The sequence below is a fragment of the Montipora foliosa genome, chromosome 4 (genome assembly GCF_036669935.1).
Source record: "Montipora foliosa isolate CH-2021 chromosome 4, ASM3666993v2, whole genome shotgun sequence".
NCBI lineage: Eukaryota > Metazoa > Cnidaria > Anthozoa > Scleractinia > Acroporidae > Montipora > Montipora foliosa.
The window spans coordinates 17,229,372-17,245,744 of NC_090872.1; the positions used below are offsets into that span (position 1 = coordinate 17,229,372).

A 16,373-nucleotide genomic window follows, 5' to 3' on the forward strand; every position below is an offset into this window, starting at 1 on the left:
CCTTCTTGCGAATCTAGTGAAAGACTGAGCATCATGTGCTTACTATTGCTACTCAGCTGCAAACAATGACAGACTCATGGAAGGTCATCCACGTGCCTCAACTCATCAACCGAGACTGACCAATGTGCCGCATATAAAAAGACTTTTCACAAGGGACGGTCATCATTTTCCTTCAAGAGTGAACCGAGATGGAAGCAGCTACGGTTCACCAAGATAAAGCGGAGATAAGGATCGCGCGCAATGTCTATGATGAAACTGCGCCTCTCCTTGGAACTGTGCAAAGCAGCAACAAAGAAGCATCCACAGGAAAGAAACGCCGCTTACAAGCTGTTAAAACAAAACTCACTTCCTGTTCCTGTTCCCGGGACAGAGTTTATCAATTTTTGGTCGGCCTTTTTCCGATTATTAAGTGGTTGCCAAAGTACAGCATAAAGAATGATTTGGTGGCTGATATCAGCGGAGGGTTGACAGTTGGGATAATGCACATCCCTCAAGGTAATGCCAGATTATTTGGTACTAAAACTTTATTATGGGTGCCTTAAAGTCATTCCTTTGACAATACTAACAAAAAAAAAGAGAAAGTAAAAGAGATATATGAGGTCGCGGAAGTTTCCAGTTTTTTTCTACCATTCAACAAGTCCTCTGTGTTTTGAAATGATCTTGGTCGATTTTAAAACGGCGTTAATAATTTTGCAGCCATAGCTTACCGTAAAGACAATTTAAGGACAATTTTATTTTATCAGCACACCCAGTTGCGACCCTTTCATGGGGGTCTTGTAAACAGATGGAAACTTAGGCCAGATTATGTAATAGATGGAAAAAGCCGGCCGGTGTACGTATCAGACAATTAAGGCTTCTCGTTTACATTAAAACTGACAACAATTTGTGATAGTTCGGTAATCATTTCTTGAGAGGTTCTCAGCATTTCTTAAACCTTTATCTGAAAATGCAGCTTTTAAACCTGTTGAAATCAAGCTTTTGTGTAGTTTTAGTTTAATTTTTTTGCTTTTGCTGTGCTTAGCTGAGTTGCGTCTACGCTGATTCGATCTCGTGATTGTCAGTTTCTTAACAAAATTTCACCTACATCTTGTTTTGTCTCAAACTCGGGATGTTCTTAAGGACAATCCACGTGTAAACTGCAATTCAATCCACTGCACTTCATTTTATGCGCGGTCAAAGGTCCAATCGTTATGTTAAGTCCATTGTCCAAGTCACGAAAACCAACTCCTCGCGATTCACCTCCTCACGAAAGGCAAAGTCCAACTGAAATTCCAGTGTCATCTTTCGAAACAATCAATAAAATTTTCTTCTGACAGATGCTAACAGTGAATATCCTTGTCGTGAATCACAAATATTACAAGACCGTGTCAGGGCTCAGTAATTTTGGCTTTATTTAGTTATGGAAAAAAATTAAATTTGTTTCAGGGATTTAGGTTATAAAAGACAAAAATCCTTGCATCCCTCAACTGGGTCGGGGCTTGATATGGTAGGTCGGGGTTAGCTAAATGGTCATACAGAATCGGCAAAACATAGCCTGCGAACGTAGACGTATTTCCAGCGGTCGTTTTTCTCCCCTGATAAATAGCTATTTTTCGAGGGAGTTTTCGGGGGAAAGAAACGACCGCCGGAAATACGTCTGCGATCCCAGGCTAGCAAAACACTGTGAATTAGGAGATTACCATGCCTTTGCATCCCTCTGTGAAGGTTATTTCACGCCTGCATTTAGTGCATAACTTTTATCGCGCGTTCTGTTGCAATTTTCAGGCTTGGCCTTTGCTATGCTGGCATCTCTACCCCCTGTGACTGGTCTCTACACCGCTCTCATTCCAGTTTTGGTCTACATGCTCATGGGTACATCCAGACATTTATCTGTAGGTATGGTGCTCATTTAAATCTTTATCTTTCTGCCTGAAAAAGTGTCCCTGCCAAGGGACTCATCAGAGACTTTTCGGTTCTTTCTGCCTGAAATGATAAAAAGAAGTTACACGCTATGCCAGCTGCTAGGGAATCATTGTAAGTCACGAGACTGAGTCACTTTTTTGTGACATAACAGCTTTACAATTCAATGAACTTAGTTCCTTTATCTACAACTACTGCAGGTAGAAAGTGCGCGGTAATAAAACGATGGCAAAACGAGCCTGAGAAGCGAGGATTAAATAGCACTGCCTGACTTATGTATCTCGTGTATTCCTTTATCTCGTGATAGGTAGTTTCGCTGTTATTTGTTTAATGGTGGCACATGTCTGTGAGCGAGAAGTTGCTAAAATGTCATTTGACGACCCTACCACTCCTCCTCCTGGAAACATGTCAGGGTCCAGTGCTCCCTCGCCCACAACCTCAAGCAGTCGATGGTCACCTCTTGATACAGTCAAGCTGGAAATTGCAGTTTCCCTGGCCTGTCTGATTGGCATTTTTCAGGTACTCATGAAGTTTTAATCGTGAAAGTTGCAAGAAGGAATATCACATTCTTTTTGTCAGACGCACTTACATGTCACTTTGGACAGAAAAGTTATTCCGAATACCTATCTTATCCTTGTGGACTAATAGTAATTCGTTAATTAAGTAGACCGTAATTCTATTGCTTTTTCCTGTTTTCGTTAGATCGTTATGGGAGCGATTCGGCTGGGTGTTTTGGCAACGTTTATGTCAGATCCTATGATCAGCGGTTTTACCACAGGGTCAGCGGTGTTAGTGGTCATTAGCCAAATGCCCCATATTTTTGGACTTACAGTACCAGGGATGTCTTCACCTCTCACTGCACCAAAGGTAAATATCGATCTAGTATCGAGGCCGTTTACCATAACACCGATTACATGCACATGCCAAATATTTCAGTTCCAAAATATGTACAATTACTTTTACAGTGGTACTATCATCAAAAAAATTTTCCTTCAGATTTTGAAAGTGTGTCTGCCTAACACCCTCCTGGCAAAATTTTGAGAATTGATTTTTATCCAAATGCTATTTACTTTGAGTGTAAGTTTGGATTTCACGGTCCACCATCACTCACGTTCAAAAATGACCGACTGGATCTCAGACGGTTAGATCTAGGGAATAGTGACGTCAGTCACTTAATAGCTTAAAATTTCAGCTTGTAAACGCAGTTTATTTTGTATGCAAAACACGAGTTTAAAACTCTGAAAGCCCGAAACTCCCGTGCTACATATTAATTCAGTTGTTTACAAAAGAATTGCATTCTTGAATTAGTGGTTCTTTGACGTCATTTTCTCCTCGATCCAACTTTTCGAAGATTTTAAAGTTAGTAATGGCGGACCATTAAATAGGAAAATTCCAGTTAAAATGAACAAGTTTCTTTTTTGAAATTAAGGTTTAAAACTTGGGTCACTTAGTATTTGGTAAACATAGATTTCAAATGCAAAGAAAAAAAAATTGTTTTTTTTTTTATTATAATGCTGTCCTTGATTTGAAAGTCTTGTCTCCAGTTCAAAAAGTTTTATTTTTCATTGCCATGAAATTAACTATTTTGAACAGTTACTTTAAAATGTTTACAATAAAGAGTTGCCAACATTTGAATGGCTATCAAGATGACACTGTCGTTTTCCCGGTTCTTGACAAAATACTCTTTGCCCGCCAAAAATGACTGTTTAATTTTCGCCCTCCCTCTTGATGAACTAAAGGGAAGTCTAGGGATTGATCCCAGTAGTAAGTCTTTATATCTCCACTCTGATTTACAACTAAGTTTGTGATGTCGATCTTTTCTCGCTAAGGTGACATTTTAGAGGACCTCCCAGGGAGGGGGACGGGGAGGGGGGGGGGGAGGTCTAGTTCCCTTGTTTCCAAATTACTTCCAAACTTGTTCACAGATTTTTGATCCCTGAAATGGTTTATGTTTCCTTGTTCCCTAAGATATTTTGTCTTTGTTCCCCTGTTCCCCAGTTTAAATAAGCCATGTTTTTTCCTCTTTCAGAAAGTAATTTACATGTTGAAGCACATCGCGTCTTCTAACGGCGGTGCCATTATTACTGGCGTACTCTGTCTCCTGATATTAATTGGACTCAGATATGTGAATGACCGCTTCAAAAGTAAACTTCCGGTTCCCATCCCGGGAGAACTACTTGTGGTACGTTTTTATCATTTGATTAATCAAGTAATTTTTTTTCTCTGTATTATTGACAGACGTCAAACCCTGAACTTCAAAGTGGGACTTTTTAGTTTCAAAAACTTGCCAACTTCCACATTTCGATCAACTCGTCCTAAAGAAACCACCATCGACTTATCATGTTCCCGAGTCTCCGTTACATGTAATGGTGAAAAACAATAGTTCTATTTTCTGTGTCTTCTAGGTTGTCATTGGAACTGCTATATCATACGGAGCAGGGATCAATCGACACTTCGGAGTATCGATTTTAGGAGATATACCCAAAGGGTAAGCTTTTTGATTTCTCGTGGACTGGTCGGAAAGAGAGAGTGCGCAGAGAACAAACAAACAAAGCAGTGCGGGTTTTAATTAAGGTGATTCCTCAGTATTGCACTGCGCATCCTGTTCTGCGCATATGGTGTATTAATGTTTATAAATTGGATCAAATTTGCAACATTGTAAAGATCGCATAAGTCGATCATACACACACTGCAACACTTCTCAAAACACGTGTGAGAGAAGTTGTGAATTACCCATAGTTCTTTGCAAATAAGCGCGGGTATTCCGAGAACATGGCGAATTTTGTTGTTTCGATCTACGATAATCGAGATAGACAGGTACGATGTGTTTTACTCTTAAACAAGCGCGGTGACCTATATTTTTTATTCCATAAATTTGGTGTACAAATTATCCCCTTTAAAACAAAATTAAAAAAATATATATCTCGGAAGGAAAAAAAAGATATATTAACGGTAGGTAAAAACGTACACAAAGCCCCCTTTCCCAGGGATGTAAATTATGATCTTGAAAACAACGACTCGAGAAACGTTTTGAGTCGACGTCGTTTTAAGTCGAGTAATTTTTCCGTAAACTATATAAGACAGCGTTCCATATGCCCTAGACTTTCTACCTATCGGGTGTTTTTTAAGTGTTAGTTTAAAAACCCTCTTGTTTAGCTAACGCAAAATGTACCCTGAGCCGATGAAATAACGCGCGTGATTAGCATCAGTACAGGCATCAATGGGGTAAGATTGGCCTATTGCATCTCTTAAGCAAGCACGGTGACATATCTTTTTATTATAGTTCTCAAAACAGGGATTAGTAGGGAACAACATTCAGGGAAAGTTTCAAGAAAAACGTTCGAAAGCTTTTTTTTTCTGAGGAATCACCTTAAGGAGGGGGAACTCTTCAGGTTATGCGGATGAACTGTAATTAATGCTGCACAATCAAAGAAGCGGTATTTTCCTTACTGATGCCATGATCTTCAATTCTAGACTCCCTCCTCTCAGTGTACCTTCCTTCTCCTGGATGTCCAAGATGATACCAGATGCTTTTGTTATCGCCGTGGTGATCTTTGCTACAAACATTTCTGTGTCGAAAATGTTTGCAAAGAAACGTGGTTATACAATTGACGCGAGCCAGGTTTGAGTTGAATTATTCATATAATATTGTGATAGGCCCCTGTCGCAGTCTGAGTAAGATGAACTGAATGTGCATTGGACGCTATTAAAAATGGAAAGTTCAAAGTTTGCTGATTTCGATGTTGTTTGGATAATTCACCATTAACAAATTAACGGTTAACTTGAAATGCAGAAAGAAAATGAAACGAACATTTTCAAAGAAAATCAATAATCCTTTAACTTTTGCGCATACTTATATACTACATCTTCGCAATTTGTGCGACAAATTTGTAACATATCATAGTAACAGAGTACCAGTTTTTCTGCAAAAAGTTTTTCAGACACAGAGGAAGGAGGGGTGGGAAAGGTCTCGGTATTTTAACTATAATAGAAAGAGTTGTGACGACACTCGTTGTAGTATAATTAAGATACAGTTTTTTTGCTTGCAAGAAAGCTACTAGTACTTCGTTGACAATAAATTTACCTTCATTGTACTGTTTAGCTCAGATTATAGAAGCTGTATTACCTCAGGGCATTCGTCATTAATTCATACAGCCTTGAACAACATCGTCGCATATAGCGGTAACAACATTCTTTTAATTGCTGAGCAAGTTGTCTATTTTCAGGAACTGATAGCTTATGGTGTGGGAAACGTTGCAGGCTCTTTTTCATCTTGTTTTGCCATTTGTAACGCTTTGGCTCGAACAGCTGTTCAGGAGAATCTTGCCAACACTCAGGTAATCGATACCGTCACTGCAGGGTATCTTTATTATTGCCATATAGCCAAAACCAGACTTCTACTCACACCAGTAAACCGGTTTGAATTTATAGGTAAGAAGGGTTTATGTCGACAGCACTCGCTTTACAAAATTCACGACAAAAAGAAATGCGCGTAACAAAAAAGATATGTCTTTTTTCGTGAGAATGAAGGAAGTTTGCTTTACTACAATCAATTAAGTTGAGAACGCGAGTCCGAGCGTGAAAGTATTCCAGTAGGAATATTTGCAAAAGTATAGTATAAAACGAGAGAAAAATTTTTTTAGAACGGTATGAGTACGGTATGTGAGTGGAGCGGTTAGACGTTAAGTGAATACCGTTTGATCTTATACTCTTTTCTATTATGATTTCGTCCACAGTTGTGCAGCATTGTTGTGATAGTTTTGATTCTTCTGGTTTTGCTGTTTCTCGCTCCTCTCTTCTTTTACCTGCCCAAGGTAAATTTCAACTGACTTAATTAAAACACTTTCCGGGTTTAGTTCCTTTAAATCGCACTTATTTTCATTAAAATCATTTCAGTATTGATTAGTAAAGAGCTTATCTATTTGCCTTCATAATACCAAATCGAAAATTTCCAAAAGATCACGGTACTCTTTGTTTGCCCTCCAAAATTTTGCATAAGCATTGTTCCAGTTTCTTGTCCGAGAGACTAACAATGGTTGTGCAAAATCTTGCAAGACAAACAAAGAGCATTGTGGAATTTTTGAAAGTGGCCTATTACGAGAGCGAATAGCGATTCTCTGACTAATCACAACAGCCGTAAACAGCGCAAACGAACCATCGTACCGTCGCTTGCAACTACCTGTCCACACACTTGACAAAAACATGTTCTGCCGGCCAGTCAAAATTCAAAGTTTTGACAATCAAATTTCAAAGGTTACCCGCTCACTTTGGGACTTTTTGGCGCCACTCCGCAAACAATTAACCGGAAGCTAAGTCAGCAAAGCGTACGGGCATTTTGTCTTTTGCAGTTTTGAACACCTTGCTTGAAATTCCTACCTAGTTTATTTATTGTAAACGCCATGTCTTGCCAAACGGCAAATAGATCAGCTACGATCATTTGCGTAACTGGCGCCAAAACGTTCCCAAGTGGGCGGGTAAACTTTGAAGTTTAAGTGTCAAAACGAAGCATTTTGATTGGCTGGCAGAACATGTTTTTGTCACGCGTATGGACAGGTAGTTGCAAGTGACGGTAATTCGAAACAATTTCATCAAATGTTCGCAAATCTCAAAAAAATGCGCTCTTAGTGGCGATAGGTTTCTGTGTTTAGCATCTTAATGGTAATAGAGCGGTTTTCAATTCGGTGTGGAAAGCAATTAGCGAATTGCTTTGGTTTTGAATTGCTTCACTCAGTGATTGGTTCAAAGTTCTCGCGCCACTTTTTCAACCTATCAGAAATGAAACCAAAACCAATCGTGGCTCGCGCAATGGCTCGCGCGTGCACATTTTCCCGCGCTTTGTGTCACCTACGTGTAATTACTTCGAGTTTTGATTGGTTTACTGGATTGTCTTCGTCCTTTTTGATTGGCCCAAGTAATTACTTTGGTTTTGGTTTTACGACACTCGATTGAATTTCGCCCTATTTCTTAAATCAAACTCTCCTTAATTAACTGCGTTTTGCACCCTTTACAGGCGATCTTAGCCGCGGTCGTTATAGCCAATCTTATTGGTCTCCTGAAGCAGTTTTCAAGATTGAAAGCCTTGTGGTTCATTTACAGACCTGATGCGGTGAGATAATGATATAACATAAAACAAGCATATTTTCAACTGTGAACTTTAATATTATGGGTCCTCCTCATATACTTTCCACATGCCACGCAATATTTCGTATCATTTTTTCTATCCCGCCAGAGGTGTAAATGCCTTATTTTCCTCGAAAGGCAATAAAGATATTCCTAAGGAAATGTGTCATCTGGGTTAAGGTTAGAAAATGGGTCCTGGCCCTTCATGGAACGAAATCAATACATTTTAAGAACAGACCATTATTTATTGGTTAAGCGAATGAAAAATTATTATCTGACGTCAGTACTTAGTATTGCCAGTTAATAAACAGGAGTTACAGGACTCATTGACCTCGCTGTCGTTCAATTTTGTTTGCAGGTTGTTTGGTTTTTGACTTGTTTTGGTGTCATACTGATGGGAGTAGATGTGGGACTTGGGATCGGAGTAATTTGCACGTTGTTTGCTGTCGTACTTACCCTCTACCGGTAAATATTTTTTAGTTTTTTCGTTTTTGAAGGGCAGACCGCAAACAGACAGGCAGACAGTTGGTAAACGGACGGACGGACAATCAGTCAGTCGCACTTGTTAACCAAAAAATAAATCTTGGCTAGTCACTTGCTCGGTGCCCCTGATGTTTTCCGCATGTTGGCTGATATTTCCACGTCATGTTTTCAATTATCTCCATTGTTTTTTCAGGTCGAATTATTTCATTCTCGGACATTTGAGGGAAACGGAACTCTACCGTGACGTCAAGCAATGCTCTTTGGTATGAACACACCATGGCTAATCCTATTCCTTACATAAATATTATCACTTTGGTATAATTACATAGGTGATTATTTAACAATTATTCACCGAAGGCGAGGTGAATATCGGTGAATAAATGCAGAGAGGAACTCGAGGTTTTTATTCACCGATATTCACCGAGCCTGGGATGAATAATTGTTTTAGTATAATTACATAGGTGAGAATTTGAAAAATATGCATTTTCTTTGAAAAAGCCACTTAGGTGATTATCGTGTAATAGTCACCTCAAGTGCAACCAATCAGCGCAGAGAAGTTTCATTAAACACCTATGTAATTATACTAAATACTAGTTATGCAACGCTTTCGAGTAGTATTCCGTGGATCATACCACGAGTCACTGGTATTTTCTTGATATACACACGAGCCTTTAGACGCGGAGGATATGTCCTCTTTCATTTCAGTTACATGAAGTTATCTCTATACTCGGAATATTTCTCGTCAATTAATTTGAACGAGATGCTTCCGTGAAGCCTACACTGGGTTGCCTGTGGTACGTTTTACAGAAAATCAGAAGGCACTGAATTGTGTGGTATTGAACTAAAGCATTCCAGTCTCTGAAGAATAACAAATAAAAGAGAAGCGAGAAACATTGGCTTCTGGGCTGACATGTTGATAATTTTCAAGTTCCCTCACAACTTCTTCTCACCACAAGTTTAAGAGTGCCCTCTGAGCATCTGACAGCTTTGTAATACCAAAGTTCACTGAAGTTAAACCCTGCCCGGCGGCTCTCTGTAGGAGAGGCGGGGTTCGACTCCCTGACGAATTTGGTGTGCCGGCCCCGTTTAGGGGGTGCTCCCTCTCCTGGGCGATCCCCATTTCTGTTGTTTCCATTTACTGTTGTCAAGACTTCCGGGCATTGCACCTCGCTCGGGGGATCGCCTAAATACAAAAAAAAAACCTGCCCGGCGGGGTTAGTTCCTGGATGGGAGACCAAAACAATATACCCGTCATAAAACAGAGGCATCGGACCGAAAATACTATTAACGCTAACAAATGCGAACTCAGCAAGGTATAGATTTTGTTCGCTTGATTTATGCAAAACAAGAACATCATTCTAAAAGCTTATTCTACGCAAAAAGTAGGTTCTGGAGGTAATTTTGAGAGTGGAAATCAAGGTTTTTTTATACGCGGCAGACCGCAAATATACAAACTCACGATTTAATTCAGTTAACACACCAGAAAGACGCTAACCTCATTTTGACAAGAAAATGCTTTACTATTGCCATAAAAACTATCCAGTTAAGCTCGCATATCATAAAACATGATAAATTCATAAAGGCCACCTTTTCCAGCGAACAATTTTTTGAAACAAACAACATATTTGCTATTAGAGGCAAAAACCCCTTCTATTTCATTGCGTGCGTGAAGAGAAGAAACTCAATCGTGTCAAATATGCGCAATATTGCAACAAACTAAATTTCAGGATCAAACCGTTTCCATGAAGAACCTCTTCCTTGAATAATGAAGCACAACATAGACGACAAGCTTTCCTTCAAATAATTCTTGGCCGTCACATTTCCAATTATGTTTTTACTGAAGATTGTGCAGATCCACGTAAGGTGTTCGATTCGTTCTCTGTCATTGTTGAACCCATAAGTTACCAGAGAATTTTCCATTTGGTTTCAGTGTTCTACATAACAGCACACTTGGTAAAATCTTAGAAATGCAGCTCACTTTGATTTCGGCTAGACGGGCGACAGATTGTTGTCGAAGTCCATTACTCGTCGCTTTTAAGATTCCACCGCCTGTCTTGTTCAGTATCCAAATGACTTGCCATTATTGAGCTTCATAAGGGTATATTTTGTTCAAAGATCCACTAAAACGCCATTCGCGTTACATGACTTTCGACGCCATTGCCGGTTAAGTTAATCGTTCAGTACTGTGTCCACCAGAGAAATCTACGCATTTCCCACTACCCTCTCGATCCTAAGAAAATACGCGTAGAAGGCTCTATGCACAAAAACACCACTTAGCAGGGGAGTGACATGCAAGACTTTTACCGACACGAAAAAAAAAAAAGAAAAAAAAGAAAACAAACAAACTAAACGCAGACCCCGACTGGGTTTGCCATACTGGCAACCCAGTAAAAAGCACGCTATTAAGTACCATGATTTTAAAGGAACATGAAGGTCGAGAAGGTTGCCGAACCTGGACCATGAGCGACTTTTGCATCATTGTTAACATCAGTGTTAACATCATTGTTAACATCCCATCATGAATAAATGGGAGTTTTCATAATATTTAAATAGATCCCCATCACCAAAATTGAAAGCTAACCGGTTTAAATGGGTGTTTGACTTAATGAAATACTTGCAGATCAGAGCTATTCGGAATGTGTGCTTTGAATTATACACTGTTGATCAGCGCTGTACGAAATACTTGAATAGGGAGCTTAAGAACTACGACGGTGACGTCGACGAAAACGTCACCTCAAAATAGAACTTTGCTCTAGTGAAAGTCTTTCGCGATTATTCCATCTCGTTCACGTCCTACAATGTGGGCGAAGTATCCTAAAAATAAATAGGTACGAGCGGTTTCAGACTGAACATAGAGCATGAAAGATTCTCTGTTGCATGCTTACGTTGTCGTCAAAACCTAAAATTTAGTGATTTCACGTCGTCGTCACGCAGAGAAGCGCAAAAATATGAGCTAAAATCCGTGCTGCACTTGCAGCACGATTATTTATGCTCTTTTAACCAATGATACCATTGCATTCTGGCGTTTTCGTCGACGTTGTCGTCGTAGATCTTAAGCTCCCTAATATTACGTTGGTGACCTTCTAATCTATGTACATCGTGTAATTGTCACGAGATGTCCAATGTCCTTCTCGTCTACAGAGCGTTTTCACATGACGTTACGGCAGCCATGTTGGTGTTCCAAAACAAAGAAACGGCGGCCATGTTGGTGTTCTAAATTAATCCTCTGGGAATTGAACTCTATTTTTATGCAGATAGTTTCTTTTGTTTCATCAAATTAGCATTTATTTTTGTCACGTGAGTGAAAACGCTCTATTCCTTTTAGCCAAAAACAGTGGCCAGCAAGGCACGATGGGAAGGTTGCGTGCGTTACCGTTGAATTGCACTGATCGATGGGAAGGTTCGGTGGAATACTGACGAATATACAACGGCTTTCCTGCATTCTGATTGGCTGTATTTTCTATGGAATGGTATATGGAAACTGATTACTCCTATCATCATGTAATTGAAACGGTTCAGAGTTTAAGAAATTCAGTAAAGCGGTTATTCCATTCGCGCTTTTTGGGTGTAAGATAGGTTGTCGCCAACTTATATCCAACGCGCTCTCGTGGAACAATTATTTAATATTTGAGCAAAAATCTTACACTTCAATTTAGTAAATCTTTGATTCTTCTTTGTCCAGGCTCTTGAGGTCCCTGGGATAAAAGTGATGAGGTTCGAGTCCTCTTTGTACTTTGGCAATGTGGAACGTTTCAGGAGTGCTTTTGTCGCGATCACTGGTCACGATCCCACCATTAAAGAGGAAAAGCCTGTTCAAGTGAAAAGCGATAACGGAGAGCTGGTTGAAAGCAATAAAGGTTCAAATAAGGTTAGTTTTATAGTCCATTATGTTCCAGTCTCTTCAGTTTTTTTAAGCTGTTGCAAAGCGAGCTACCCGTATTTTCATTCTTATATGATTCATTTCTCTATTTGTCATTTTTGAAATGGCAGAGTTTTTGTTACCACTTCAATGGGCCATTTTCGAAATATCAAATATTCAGCTTGATAGTGAGGCAGTGAGGACAAGAACGATAGAAATGTGAAAAATATTTACATATCATACACTTTCCTTTGTCTTTGTCCTCTAAACCTCTCTTTCAAGCTGAATTTTAATATATCGAAAAAGGCCTGTTACTCGATTACCTCAGACGTTCTTTTATCAAACCAAATATGTTCATTTCGTCTGCATTTACAGCCCAATTAACTTAATGTATGTATTACGTAGAAATTGAGGCACGGGACGGGAAGCAATGACGAAGCGATGGCAGTTAATGTTGAGGATTCAGACGAGAAGGTCCATACTATTGTTATTGATGGCAGCAGTTTCACCTTCATCGACTCGATGGGTCTACAGACTTTACCCTCAGTGAGTATCTCAAAACTACCGGAACCAATAAGCTTTCAATTGATAGTTGCAGCTGATCACGCCAATATGCTCTCTAAATTACATTCTTGTTTCTTTTTGTTTTTAGGTTATCAAGGACTATAAAAAATTTGGAGTTCAAATTTACTTGGCTGGCTGTTCATGTAAGTGTTTTTCTCGTCGATCGAATAAAATTTTGAGTGGAACTTTTCCGATAGGAGGAGGATTGACTAGTGGGAAAGTCGTAACTGGTCGGACAGTTCTCTCATTATATTCACTATACAACAGACATTTTGGAACTGATGATAGGCAAAAAGATTATTCTTAGTTGAGCTTTTAATGCCAATTTTCCTAACGGTTTTAATCTTCAAAACATGTTAAGGAAATGGGCAGAAACTACAAATGAATCCAAATTCATCCATTGAAGACAATCGTATTTAAATACTTATTTTAAATATATTATGTTGCTTTGCAGCGTACATTGCTGAAAGACTTATCAACTCAGCCGATGCGATTGGTTCAATTGATCCTCACGTGATGTTTCCTTCTATACATGATGCTGTTGTGGCGGCTGCACAATCACGTGACTCTGCGGTAAGTCCAACGTTGTTATAATTAACGGGTTGCTCAGCATTGTTTGATGCTACTACAATTTGATAGTCCAGTGTGGTGTCATCTTCAAGGCTGCTCCAAAGCTATCGCAAAAGTCCTATGTCACTTATAAGTTATATGCTCACCAATTTGTTAAAAAAGAAAAGGGGATTTTATTCAGAATATTAATTAGCGACTTTCGGAATTTTGTTTGAACAAGATGCAAATAGATGTGATCATCACGGTTTAAAGAAGTGGAACGGCATTGACGTCATTGACGTGCCAAGCTTCCAAACAACGGCGTTGATAGTACCACTATTCTCTGACAAACCAGAGTTCTTTTTGCAAAAAAACAAAAACTCCTCCTGATGCTTTTTTAAAACGTATCCCAGACTGACGTTTGGTCTGTCCGATGTACTTATGATCGCAGTCATTGCACAGGATAGAGTAAATATTGTCAGTTCGTTGTTCCCTTAGTACAGGATGCTTAACGTCCGAAAAGGCTTTTGCCCAACTTTCACTATCTTGATAGGTTCCGTAAACCCTTAAATGCGCAGAATAATGGCCAAACCAGTAGCCTTCCACGCAGACACTGTTAGGGCTTCGTCACCCGTTCCGCCCCCTCGAGCTCGAGGGGGAGGAACGCGTGACGAAGCCCTAAGAGTGTCTGTGTGGGAGGCTACCAAACCGGCAATCGAGTTCTCGCTCCTTCCACCCTCCCCCCCCCCCCCCTCCTTCCTTACTATGTTTACTATTTTGAAAGATGATCCGAGCTGCCTGAAACAGAAGGGACCTAACAATCCACGACGATGGCGTCAAGGAGGATTAAAAAATGGCTTTGCGTTTCATATATTTAGTCCCCGATTACCTACAAAGCAACATCACCTATAAAATGACCAAATCTCACGTTTCTGAGGAAACTCGGCATGAACCCATCTGGCCTTAATACCAGGATCATGAATTAATTCGTTTGTAAAAGTTGGACGAATTGAAAAGGCACGAAAAAGTTAGAAAATTTAGTTTGCAATGTTAAATGACGTTTTCGCAGAAATTGTTCTCGTAGATGGTAATGAGTGTATTATTACTATTATTATGTCCTCGGTTAATGGTTGGCAAGCCTGAATGTCACCGTTGTGCGATAAGCATGGTTTGATCTGTAGTACATGATGGTAGCACAAAATATATCAATCTTTCAGCACGTCTGTGTATGTTGTATGTGCTTAATATGCTTATGTGACCCAAGTGGGAGCTAAGATAAATGACTTGATGCTATGGCCTTTTCTTTTATTCTTACAGAATAAGGAGGACAAGTGCTGATGGCATTCACCTGTTGATAGGCCTTCCAACGCCACGTGTTGCATTGGCACCGAGCGCTTTCTCATGTAGCTTTTTGCTTGGTTCCCGCCTGACCGCAATAGATATTTTTAACAATTCTTCCCGAAATTTTGACGGAAATACCGTAAAAGCATTATTAAGTCCTCTTGAGTACCGAAGAATTTCGGGATAGAGCCACATTTCGTCACTAACTGAGCATTTTTCTTTTCATCATCAAGAAGGAAGCATAACCTTAATCATTTACCCACCCAAATATGCCTTCTCCTAGATACTAACTTGTTAATAAAATAACCTGTTTTCTGTATCGTTCAAACAATTCGTTAACATGATTAAAATGGGAAAATGGGCTAGTAGAAAATATACCACTTAGACATTTATTTCTCTTAGAACAGTAACACTCCTCTCTTTTTAAGTTTTAAGTTTTGATTTCTTGCATATTTCTTAAACATAAAAAAGGCTGGTCCCAGTTGTTCAAACGATGGATAGCACTATCCGCCGGATAAATTCCAGTGGATACGTAATAGCGAAATCAAGTGCGCTTTCCATTGGATCACTTAGGTCGTGTTCTATTGGGATCAACCGTTTTTAGTTGGTTGATTTGGTTGGGTTTCGTCGTGTTCTATTGGGAAAAAACCGTTTTCGGTTGGTTTGGTTGATCAACCTTTTCAACCGGCATCAAACTAGGTTGAAACGGTTGAAAAAGCATTGGCAGCAGCCGCTGTCGTTTACGCAGGCTATTTTAAGTTGGCCGCGGGCTCCTGCCGTTTTTCTTTCGGGCCTCAACTTGTCAACGCTGAGAAGTCTGGTAATAACTATTTCCAGGAGTTACCGCGTTTCAACCGAAAACGGTTGGAAAAGTTAAGTGTTCTATTGGGAAACCTCAACCGCTTCGACCGAAACCGGTTGCAGTTGAAACGGTTGATCGCAATAGAACACAACCTTAGTGATTTATCCGGTGGATAACATTATCCACCTTTTGAACAACTGGGGCTTGAAGACTAACTCGAAAACCTTGCGGTTATTTTAGTCTCCAAGCTCTAATTCCTTCACAAATATACACCTTTTTTCCTTTCCTTTTTTTGTAATAATTATTAATGTAACAAAGTGTAAATGAGCGAATTAACTATTTGTTGTTGTTGCTATGAACTCGTTTGGCCGTCAAACAACCCACACTGAACTGTTTGTCCTTGTTGTGGTCATCTGATCTGTGTTACACAACATTTTATGGTTTAGGGGTCATACACTGAAAAAAATGAATATACTTTGAACATATAAATTATGGTATAAATGATTTCTTTATCTAGTGTCTATTTTAGAAAAATTGTTTAGTGTTTCCTAACTAACTAACTACGTGCGATCTATTGGTCAATAAATTCGCTTTTCAGTGTGCTATGTCCTGAGCTTTTGTTGTTATCTTGTTTAGGAACGTAATATTGATAAATGCTCCGGCGGTCCAAATGCGCAAAAGGAAACCAATGGTTTATGCTTTGTTATGTGCGTAGTTGGGCTGAAACAAGCGATGAATGACTGCCTGATGAAATTG

The 16,373-nt window shown here is 39.5% G+C and overlaps 1 protein-coding gene across 1 annotated transcript; it reads left to right on the forward strand.

Annotated features, from left to right (window-relative positions):
- Positions 1-154: 154 nt before the first annotated feature.
- LOC138000078 (prestin-like) lies at positions 155-16,222 on the forward strand. Its single transcript, XM_068846230.1, has 17 exons — positions 155-495; positions 1,765-1,875; positions 2,207-2,418; positions 2,602-2,766; positions 3,929-4,081; positions 4,305-4,387; positions 5,374-5,521; positions 6,126-6,236; positions 6,636-6,713; positions 7,910-8,005; positions 8,378-8,484; positions 8,696-8,765; positions 12,185-12,370; positions 12,767-12,907; positions 13,014-13,068; positions 13,380-13,498; positions 14,792-16,222. Exons 1-17 carry the CDS (start codon positions 189-191, stop codon positions 14,810-14,812), a joined length of 2,163 nt encoding a protein of 720 aa, XP_068702331.1. The 5' UTR covers positions 155-188; the 3' UTR covers positions 14,813-16,222.
- The last annotated feature ends 151 nt before the right edge of the window (positions 16,223-16,373 follow it).